This window comes from Rhincodon typus, chromosome 7 (assembly GCF_021869965.1).
Source record: "Rhincodon typus isolate 14 chromosome 7, sRhiTyp1.1, whole genome shotgun sequence".
NCBI lineage: Eukaryota > Metazoa > Chordata > Chondrichthyes > Orectolobiformes > Rhincodontidae > Rhincodon > Rhincodon typus.
The window spans coordinates 15,585,079-15,596,588 of record NC_063338.1 but is presented as its reverse complement, the minus strand read 5'-3'; the positions used below and the strand labels follow the sequence as shown (position 1 = coordinate 15,596,588).

Below are 11,510 nucleotides of genomic sequence, written 5' to 3'. Positions count from 1 at the left end.
GTACCTTTTATCACAAGCCAAGTTTCCCCCCTCTATTATTAACCCTGTCGTTTCTGACCTACATTGGCTTCTGGTCTAAAAATAAAATTCATATCCACTTGGTAAATTGCTTAGATGCCATGTGTTGCTGTAGATTAACATTTCTTTCTCAAACTTTTTCACTGTCATTTTTCACCTGCCCAGACTTACTGTGTAAGTTTTGAAAAGTTTTGGGTGGCACAGTGGCTCAGTGGTTAGCACTGCTGCCTCACAGCGCTGGGGGCCCAGGTTTGATTCCACCCTCAGGTGACTATCTGTGTGGAGTTTGCATGTTCTCCCTGTTTCTGTGTAGGTTTCCTCTGGGTGCTCCGGTTTCTTCCCACAGTCCAAAGATGTGCAGGCTAGGTGGATTGGCCGTGCTAAATTGCCCGTAGTGTTCAGGAATGTGTAGCTTAGGTGGGCTACAGGCAAAAGGGGTGTTGGGGATGGGTTTGGGTGGGATGCTCTTCAGAGAGTCGGTGTGGACTTATTGGGCCAAAGGGCCTGTTTCCACACTTTAGGGATTCTATGAACTGTGCTAGATGACGTCTTAACCACCCTGTCTACCTGTGACACAACTTTCAAAGAATTATGTACCTTAACCCCTAGGTGTCTCTGTCTGATAACACTACCCGAGGCCCTACCATTAACTGTGTAAGTCCTGCTCTATTTATTTTATCAAAATGCAATACCTTGCATTTATCCAAACAAAACTCCATCTGCCACTCCTCAGCCCATTGGCCCAATTGATCAAGATCCCTTTGTAATCTTAGATAACCTGCTTCACAGTAGACTATACCATCAATTTTGGTGTCATCCACAAATTTACTAATCATGCCTCCTAAATTCTCATTCAAATTGTTTATGTAAATGACAAACAAAAGTGGACACAGCGTCGATTTCTACAGAAAACCACTGGTCATAGGCCTCCAGTCTGAAAAACAACCATCCACCATCACCTTCTGTCTCCTACCGTCAAACCAATTTTGTATCCAACTGGCAATCCCTTCCTGAATCCCAAATAATCTAACTACTAGTAGTACTAGATGATTGGAGGGTGGCAAATGTTATTCTCTTGTTCAAGAAAGGGAATAGGGATAATCCTGGGAATTACAGATCAGTCAGTCTTATTTCTGTGGTGGGCAAATTATTGGAGAGGATTCTGAGAGATAGTATTTATGATTATTTGGAAAAGCACAGTTTGATTAGAAATAGTCAGCATGGCTTTGTGAGGGGCAGGTCATGCCTCACAAGCCTTATTGAATTCTTTGAGGATGTGACAAAACACATCGATGAAGATAGAGCAGTGGATGCGGTGTATATGGATTTTAGTAAGGCATTTGATGAGGTTCCCCATGGTAGGCTCATTCAGAAAGTAAGGAGGCATGGGATTCAGGGAAATTTGGCTGTCTGGATACAAAACTGGCTGTTCAAAAGAAGACAAGAGGGTGGTAGTAGATGGAAAGTATTCAGCCTGGAGCTCGGTGACCAGTGGTGTTCCACAGGGATCTGTTCTGGGACCTCTGCTCTTTGTGATCTTTATAAATGACTTGGATGAGGAAGTGGAAGGGTGGTTTAGTAAGTTTGCCGATGACACGAAGGTTGGTGGAGTTGTGGACAGCGTGGAGGGCTGTTATAGGTTGCAACGGGACATTGACAGGATGCAGAACTGGGCAAAGAAGTGGCGGATGGAATTCAACCCAGAAAAGTGTGAAGTGATTCATTTTGGAAGGTCGAATTTGAATGCAGAAATGAGGGTTAATGGTAGGATTCTCGGCAGTGTGGAGGAACAGAGGGATCTTGGCGTCCACGTCCATAGATCCCTCAAAGTTGCTACCCAAGTTAATAGGGTTGTAAAGAAGGCGTACGGTGTGTTGGCTTTCATTGGCAGGAGAATTGAGTTTAAGGTCTGCGAGGTTATGCTGCAGCTCTATAAAACCCTCCTTAGACCACACTTGGAATATTGTGCTCAGCATAGGTCGCCTCATTATAGGAAAGATGTGGAAACTTTAGAGAGGGTGCAGAGGAGATTTACCAGGATGCTGCCTGGACTGGAGGGCAGGTCTTATGAGGAAAGGTCAAGGGAGCTAGGGCTTTTCCCATTGGAGCGAAGAAAGATGAGCGATGACTTGATAGAGATGTACAAGATGATGAGAGGCATAGATAGAGTAGATAGCCAGAGACTTTTTCCCAGGGTGGAAATGACTATTACAAGGAGGCATAATTTTAAGGTGATTGGAGGAAGGTATGGGGAGATGTCAGAGGTACGTTCTTTACACAGAGAGTGGTGGGTGTGTGGAATGCACTGCCAGCAGTGGTAGTGGAATCAGATACATTAGGGACATTCAAGCGTCTCTTGGATAGGCACATGGATGATAGTAAAATGTAGGATATGCTGGGTAGTTTGAGTAGGATAATAGGTTGGCACAACATCATGGGACGAAAGGCCTGTACTGTGCTGTACTGTTCTACGTTCTACTGATTAGTCTACCATGCAGGACCTTGTCAAAGGCTTTACTAAAGTCCATGTAGACAAGGTCTACCGCTTTGCCCTCATCAATCCTTTTGGTTATGTCCTTAAAAAACTCAAGTAAGTTTGTGAGAACCATTTTCCCAAGCACAAAGCCATGCTGACTATCCCTAATCAGTTCTTGCCTCTCCAAATGCATGTAAATCCTATCTCTCTGAATCCCAACCAACAATGTATCCACCACTGATGTCAGACTCACCAGTCTATAGTTTCCAGGCTTCTCCTTAGAGCCTTCCTTAAATAAAGACATAACATTTGCTACTCTTCAGGGGCTCCAGTGGCTATAGATGATAGAAATATCTCTGCTGGGACCCCCACACTTTCTTCTGTAGCTTCCCAAAATGCCCTGGGATATATTTGATCAGATCTGGGAGATTTATCCACCTTTATGTTTTTTAAGACCTCCACCACCTCCCCTGCTGTGATGTTTTCGAGAGATCAATATTTATTTCCCCCAAGTTCTCTAGCCCCTACTTCTTTCTCCACAGGAAAAACTGATGCAAAATATTTGTTTAGTATCACCCATCTCGTGTGGTTCCACACATAGACAGCCTCGTTGATATTTAAGGGGTCCAATTCTCTCCCTAGTTGCCCTTTTGCTCTTAATGTATTTGTAGAATCTCTTTGGATTATCCTTAACGTTGTCTGCCAAGGCTATCTCATATCCACTTTTTGGTTTTCCTCTTAAGAATGTCCATACACCCCTTTTACTCTTCAAGAGAATTACTTGATCCCATTTGTCTATACCTAATATATGACTCCTTCTTATTCCTGACTGGACCCTCAATATCACTATTCATCCATTGTTCCCTACTCTTACCAGCCTTGCCTTCACTCTAACAGGAACATATTGCCTCAGAACTCTCTGTAATCTCACTTTTGAAATCCTCCCACTTACCAGTCGTCTCTTTACCTTGCGAACAATCTACTCTAATCAATTTTTGAAAGATCCTGTCTCACGCCATCAAAATCTGTCTTACTCCAATTGAGGATTTTAACTTTTATAAAAGGCCTATCCTTTTCCATAACTATTTTAAAACTAATAGAATTGTGACCACTGGTTCCATTGTGCTCCCCCACTTACGAACACTATTGCAGTCGCTGAGCCTGGTTCATCAAGCTTGACCCCAGTCACCCCCCAAAATTCATTGGACATAAAGGCTTTCTCCCTTTTAACATTAGTGAGGTATTTTCTGAGAGTCTGTAGGAGGCTGTCTTGAGTAGTTACAGTTCCAACTGTCCTATTAGTAAGAGGCATTCATGACTGTCCCAAAGCTATATCCTGTTGTAACATGCATGAATTTCTGAGAAACAGAGTGCATTAACTTACACCATCCACCTTCCTTTCTCCTTCACAAACCCCTCACCACTCCAGCTCTACAAAGGGTTGAGTTCCTAGGGCAGGTCAAAGACAGGAAACGTGTTTCCTTTTTCACTACCTGCGGTCTCTCCAAAGGGGACAAATCAAGTCCATCAAACAAATGCAAAATACTACAAATGCTGGAAATGTGAAATAAAAACAAAGAATGGATAAACACAGCAGGTCTGGCAGCATGTATGGAGAGAGACACAGAGTTAATATTTTGAGTCTGAAATGACACTTCTTTGAAACAGAAAGGAGCTGGAAAACCTACCAGCTACTCAAAACATTGACATTATGTGCTTTTTGTCTTTAGTGTCTGCCAGCTCCACACTGCAAACAAGAACCACACATTGTTGATTAAATTGGGACAATTGTCCAAAGGTTCTGCTATTGTGGTTTTTTTTGATAAATGTGGTACGACAATATGAAGTGCAAAGTCATCTTGCCTAAGGAAATTGCATTAAGTGTACCAATGACAAGGTATTAGAAAAACAGTTCTATTAAAATCTTATGACATCAATGTTCTACAGTACACTAAAAATTACACTTTTTTCGACACAAAAGGTTAAACTGCAATAGTCCCAAATGACCACAGGGCTGCTCTGTCATTATAGAGAGAGAGATGACTAGTGGTGGTTTAACCTGCCTCATCTCAGCCCTGAATGAGCAGCCCCTTAGCCTGAGACTGTGCCATTCTGTTCTTGATTCCCCAGATAGGGGGAAGCGCCTCTCAATGCCGATCCAGTCAAGCCTCCTCAGGATCTTGTACGTTTCAATGAAATCATCTCTGTCTTTCTAAGCTCTGAGTATAGAGACCCAACTAACTCAGTTTCTCATCATTGGACTACCTTCTCATAACAGGGATAATTCGAACAAACCTTCATGATACAGCTCCCAATCTAAGTATTTCCTTCCTCAGATGTGGAGATCAAAACTGTGTGTAGTACTCCATCTGGGGTCGCACCAAAACCCTGTACAATTGTAGCAAGATGGCCTTATTCTTGCATTCTGGTTATTCCAGTTTGCAAATAACATCCCACATGCCACCTGCCATCTTAACTTTTTGCTCTGATGAAGAGTCATCTAGACTCGAAACGTTAGCTTGCTTTCTCTCCATGGATGCTGACTGGCCCACTGGGATCTCCAGCATTTTTTGTTTCCAGTACACATTCCAGTATCTGTATTAATTTGCCTCTTGATTTTTTTACAGTACCTGCTAGCTTGTGATCCTCGTGAAAACACAGCAATGCTCTCCGGGCATCAATACTTTGAAGTTTCGAGCCTTTAAAATAAAAATTTGTTTTCCTGCCCTTACTACCAAAGTGAATAACCTCGCACTTCCCTGTATTATATTCCATTTGCGCCTTGATGCCCACTCACCTGCCCTGCAGTTTATGTTTGTCCTCCTCACAACTTACACTCTCACCAGCCTTTGTGCCATCGGCAAATATAAGTGCACACATAGATACTCTGTCTCTTTGTTTAAGTTATTCGTGTAGATTGTAAACAGCTGAAGTTAGTGGCAGTCGACTGGTTGCAGCTTGTCTTGGAAAATGCCCTGTTTTATCCCTACTTTCTGCAGTGCGAGAGGGGAGCGCACTTGGGCTCAAGAGCCAACACAGGCACTCAGGGCCGAGTGGCCTCCTTTCGGGCTGTATCTGGGGAGTGAGGGTGGGAAAGGGGCTGGATTTAGTCGGATCTAAGGAGTTGAAATGCTAAGTTGATGATGAATAAGGTAATGAGCAAAACAGAATCTGAATGGACCATGAAGGTGGAGGTGAAACTCTGGACTGGAGTTAATTAAAAAAGTTCAGTTACTTGGCTGCTGGACCTCCGGCGGTGTGCTGCTGTGTCCCGGCTGCTTTTCCTCGAGATGTCTGTGCTGTCTCCGGAGGAGCTCATCCCTTCTTTCTGGTTCATTCTCGCTCGGTCACACGGGTCCGGTCAAGGTCGGCGGCGGCGACTTTCGAAATGCAGCCCCGCCGTTCGGAATCGGAACGCTCCCCCGTGCCGGACCAGGGAGAATCCAGGCCGGGGTTTGGGGCTTTCTTCACCCATTACCTCGCCGCACCGCCACCAGCTTCCAAAACGCAGAACCTAAAGAGAGGAGGGAGCTCGCAACGCTGAGAGGGAATTTGCTGAGTTTCAGTCTCCAGCCTCTCCCCTCTGCAATTTGGTCTCAACTTGTGGGGAAAGTGCAAGATAATTGCCTAAAATGCTTAAAAACCCCGGCAGGATGCGATAACGTCAGCTTTCCCGCTCCTCGGCCTGCTGTGTTCATCCAGCATCTACACCTTGTTATCTCTCTTCTCTTTATAGCATCTTCATTTTCTCCTTTTGGTTTGGGATGTGGGTGTTATCTCATGCCCAGCTCTTGTCCAGGTGGTGAGCCGCCTGTTTGAACAGCTACAGTCCATATGGTATGAATATGTGCCAGGATTTTGACCCGAAACTTGCAAGTAGTGTTACCTGGATGTTCGAGGTTGTGGGTTTGGAAAATGCTATCTAAGGAGCGTTGGCACTTGCCCCAGTGCAACTTATAGAATCCTTACAGAGGCTGTTCACAGTCTCACTGACCCTCCAGTGAGCATACCACCCTATCCCCACGGCCTGTCTTCCACCTAACCAGCACATCTTTGGACTGTGGGAGGAAACCAGAGAACCTTGGGGAGAATCTACACAGAGAGAGAGTCGCCTGAGGGTAGAATCGAACCTAGTTCCTGGCGCTGTGAGGTGGCAGTGCTAACCACTAAGCCACTGTGTCACCCCAGTGAGTCAAAATGCTTGGCACAGTAAGTCAAGGGTGGACTCAGATACCAGTCCAGGAGCTGAAGGTCAGTCAGCCTCTTGTGATCCTTTGCTCATAAGAGTTATAGATGGTGCACGTTGCTGCTGTGCATCGCTAGTAAAGGGAGTGACTATTGAAGATGGCGGATGGAGTAGCAGTTAGGTGAGGATTACAAATTGCAGTGCTAGGTTTAAGTTGCAGAGATGCTGTGAATGTAGCACCCACCCCAAGGGCTGCACCAGAGTATAAATTCTTCGTGCTGTAATGGGACCTCGAGCAGCAGATCCCATTGCTAGAGGGACCTGCTAGCAATGGTGGGTAAGTAGGAGGGTCACTGAGCAGGGCAACTGAAGCAGCCAGATGACCCTGCTCTGGAAGAAAAGATGTCTTTTGGGGTGGAAGGAGGTCTTATGGGGAGAAGGATTACACAAAGAATTCTGTCAAACCATTTGTAAACCACAGGCTTAATTCCAAAAGGATATCATATCTTTATTGTTTATCCTTAATTTCCGTCCCTATTGGTACTGACCTGATTCCAGTGGAATAAAGAATCCCTGTTTGATGATCTTTGGGCTGAACCAAATTATATTTAAATCTCACATTACAGGGCATGTCTTTCAGATGAGATGTTGGATACTCTGGTTGTGGGAGCTTGCTGTGCAGAAATTGGCTGCTATATTTCCTACATTACAACAGTGACAACATTTCAAAACTACTTCCTTTGCCTGTTGGGACTTTGGAACATTCTGACGTTTTGAAAAGTGCTATATAAATGCAAGTCTATTTTATCAACAGACTGAATTCATCCTGGACTTCAATGATGTCCTCTGCCTGCCTGTTTCCTACATTTCAGTAGTGCTATACAAATGCAAATCTTTTGTTAGAAAGGCAGGGGAAGAGATGAAGGGAACAGCAAATGCACATTGGGCTTAAGACCGGCCCTTGTGTAGAGTCTAAAAACACGGTGTTTGGATTAAATGGCTTTTTTCTCCTCTTGTGAGACCGATGTTATTGTGTGTGGTGTCAATATAATGATTCTGGGTCTACTCCAGGACCTTTTTTCGGACAAGGTCTTACATTGAGGGGCCTCAGCAACATTTTACAACTCATGGGACATGAATAATTGGGACTGGGGCTTTTCTGTTATACTGATTCACAGGATGTGAACATCCTGGGACTTGGTAAGTTGGATACAAAGTTGGCTTGGTTATAGAAGACAGAGAGTTAGTTGGAGAGGGGTCTTTCTAATGACTGGAGGAGCTCCTCAAGGATCAATGCAGGGACTTCTGTTGTTTGCAATATATGTAAGTGATTTGAATGATCTGATTAGTTTGTTTACAGAAGACATGAAAATCGGTGGAGTTGGGGATGGCAAGCAGGATCGTCAAAGGACACAGCAGGATGTAGATCAGTCGGAAAGTTGTGCGAAGAAATGGCAGATGCATTTAATCTGGACAAGCATGAGGTGATGCATTTTGGGAGGTCAAATGCTAGAGGAAAGTATACATTAAATGGCAGGATCCTCAGATGCATTGATGAGCAGAGGGATCTTGGGGTGCAAACCCATAGCTCCCCAAAAGTGGCAGCACAAGTGGATAACGTGGTAAAGGCATATGGCAGGCTTACCTTCATCTGCCGAGGCATTGAGTATAAAAGTTGGCAAGTCATGCTGCAGCTGTATAAAATTTTAGGTAAGTCACACTTGGAGTGGTGTGCGCAGATCTGGTCACCACTATAGGAAGGACGAGGAAGGTTTGGAGAGGGAGATGAGGTTTACCAGGATGTTGCCCAAATTGAAGTGTATTAGCTACAAGGAGGGGACGCACAAACTTGAATAGTTTTTGCAAGACTGTCCGAGGCTGAGGGGACAAACTGATCGAAGTATATTAAATTATGAGTCACACGGATAGTCGGAGTCTTTTTCCCCCAGGGTGGAAATGTCAAGTACTAGGGGGTGTAGGTTTAAAGTGAGAGGTTGAAAATTTAAAGATGTGTGAGGCAAGTTTTTTTTTAATGCAGGGGGTGGTAGGTGCCTGAAATGCGCTGTAGGGGTGGAGAGTGATGGTAGGAGCAGGCATGTTAGCAGTGTTCAAGAGACATTTAGACAGACACATGAACAGACAGTGAATAGAGGGTACAGACCACATGTGGGTAGATGGGATTAGTTAAAAATGGCACCATGGTCATCACAGACATTGTAGGCTGAAGGGTCTGTCCTGTTCTCTGTTCATTGGGAAGATCAGTATTTATTGCCTTTAAGTAGGTGGTGATAAGCCATCACTTTCATTGCTGCAGTTCATCACATACAGGCAAGGAGTTCCAATATATTGATCCAGCAGCAATGAAGGGAAATAGATTGATGTCCTTTCCCACACATCTTAGTTTCCTTTCCTCCAATTCCACTGTAGTCACTGTTATGCAATAGTCTCAGGAATATTTTATAAACCTGTGCAAATTTGTTTAAAGTTAATTATGCAAGGAATTTACATTGTTGCAACAGTGGAAGATTTAAGTCCAAATGACAACTTTTCCACAATTACAAGAATCAAATCAACAAGAGATTAATATGAACAGAAAACGTTGGTAATTCTCAGCAGACCGGACAGCATTACTGCCAGAGTCCAACCCACAGACCATTTATAAACAGGTCTGGAACTAACCTGGTCAGCCAAGGGTGGGGCTTTTGACTTACTGTCTGGGTCAAATGCACTAGTTGGCCAGGCCCTACATCTCTGTGTCCAACAGGCTGGCCACATGATTACACAAGACCACTCATTCTCGCCACGAGCAGAAGTTCTGCTCACTTCTGCGTCCGTCAATGGGACTCCGGTGGCTGGAATTGAATTCTGCCCATCGTCTTATTTAAGCTTTGTCTTCACCACAGCCTCTTAACTCTAGCTAAGATAACTTTAGGATCACAGACTGTACGCTTCCCCAGAGATGTTGATGTTCTCATCTTTCCACCTATGAGAGATGCAGCATTTAAGTAGACTCAGAGGCTTGGGGTTCATCATTTTGTGCACCTTTGCTGGTGGCTGTGAAGTGGTGTTCTTCAGAGGCAGCTGTTGCCACAAGCACCACACAAAGCTGCCAACTGACACCAAGAGCTGTTGTTTTCAGTGTTGTTGCCTGTTGCCAAGTCACTACTGTCATCATGATGCATGCTAGCCCACACTAGGTGTTGCCATTTCCCTCTTTCACCAGGTGTCTCCCAGGCACAACTCAGTTTAAGGCCTACATGTCATTGTCACAACGTCAGAAATCACACGACACCAGATCATAGTCCAAAGGTTTATTTGAAATCACAAGCTTTCAGAGCCTCAGTCCTTCTTCAGGTGTTAGTGAGAGAGGTAGTATCAGACACCGACTTTATAAGTAAAAGATCAAAGGTTCACACCATTGATGAGAATGTACTAAACAAACCTAAGATGCTGTTAAATATTTAATCAGTTAGAAGATTTTAATTGATTAATACGTATATGTAAATCCCCGAATTCCTTTCAAGTCACTGCCCTGAGAGAACTAAAGGTTTTATCAGTGTAAAGAAGAGGTGACATTTTAGGTCAGACAATGCACGTTCTAAACAAGGTCTCATACCTAACATGCATTTGACTATAACCTGGTGTCGTGCGATTTCTGACCTTGTCCACCCCAGTCCAACAGCAGCACCTCCACACCATGGCCATCATTATCACAAACATCCTTATAGCAAAACTTAAAGCCCACTGGTTATTTGGCTCCAGCTGCCTTACTGCACAGACATTCCTTGGGAATGCGATAGTATTCCATTCCAGATGTGCTGATTCACTGGAGCTGCTCTGTTTTATTAGTACCAATGTACTTGAGAACTACACCTGAGGGAATTACTGCATCCATGATTTTGTCCTGCTGGGATAAACCCATGTTACACCTACTGTACTCCATGCATTAATTACAACATACAGAATAATGGGCAGGAAATGATAAGCAGGTAGATCAAGTCTACTTTTATACAATAGCGCAACATTACGACTGAACATTTTCCACTCCCAACTCCCCATTTAATTTTCTTGCAGCAGCGAACAAAATTAAGGCAAAAAGCCTCAAAATTTAATTTGTCCCCACCCAAAAGTTCAGATTACATTGACCAAGTATGAACCTTTAAAGATGCTTAGCAGGGTATTGTTTACTTATATTTCTCACGTAATAACCAGTATTGTTACCTTTCATTTACTTTATATTTTTGATTGGTCTTCACTTCTAATCATAACTCATCATTTTACTATTCTAACATGCAAATAATATAGTTTTATTACTCGCACTGCAGTAGATTCTTGGTTTGAACATTTTTATTGCAGACCACAGTTACAAATTTAGAGTCAAGATTAAGAGTGTACTGCGAAGAGACTTGCAATTCCACTTGATCTATCCAATATCTCTGGAATCAGAGACGGCTGATCACCTTCTCACTCAATGAAACTGTGGTAGAACACTGTCCTTTCACTTTAGTTCAAACATTTCCTACAAAGGTTGGATCAGTGATGGCTTTGTTAATTTTTCTTCAGGAATGTTTCGTAAGGTCCATTTCAGCAAGGCTCTAATGAACCCCAATATCCTCCCTATACTGCCTGATAAGATACTTATGGGATACCTCTCAGCTATTCCTAACTACCATGACTCATACAGAAACTTTTAAGCATTGAAATCAGCTGTTTTGTAGGAGACACTTTCTTGTGGCACTACGAAGTCCGACTATAGCGATAACAAGAATGGGGTAACGGCCAGCTCTCCTCTGGCCTATCACACAAATGGAAACAATATTTGTTTTGTCT

The 11,510-nt window shown here is 43.6% G+C and overlaps 1 protein-coding gene across 1 annotated transcript in view; it reads right to left on the bottom strand.

Annotated features, from left to right (window-relative positions):
• Window positions 1–5,831, bottom strand: part of LOC109913326 (cyclic nucleotide-binding domain-containing protein 2) — a 60,745-nt gene extending 54,914 nt beyond the window's left edge. Inside the window, exon 1 of the mRNA XM_048598698.1 lies at window positions 5,730–5,831. Within this exon, the coding sequence (XP_048454655.1) occupies window positions 5,730–5,831 (102 nt within the window). The remainder of the gene's footprint in view (window positions 1–5,729) is intronic.
• Window positions 5,832–11,510: the final 5,679 nt, after the last annotated feature.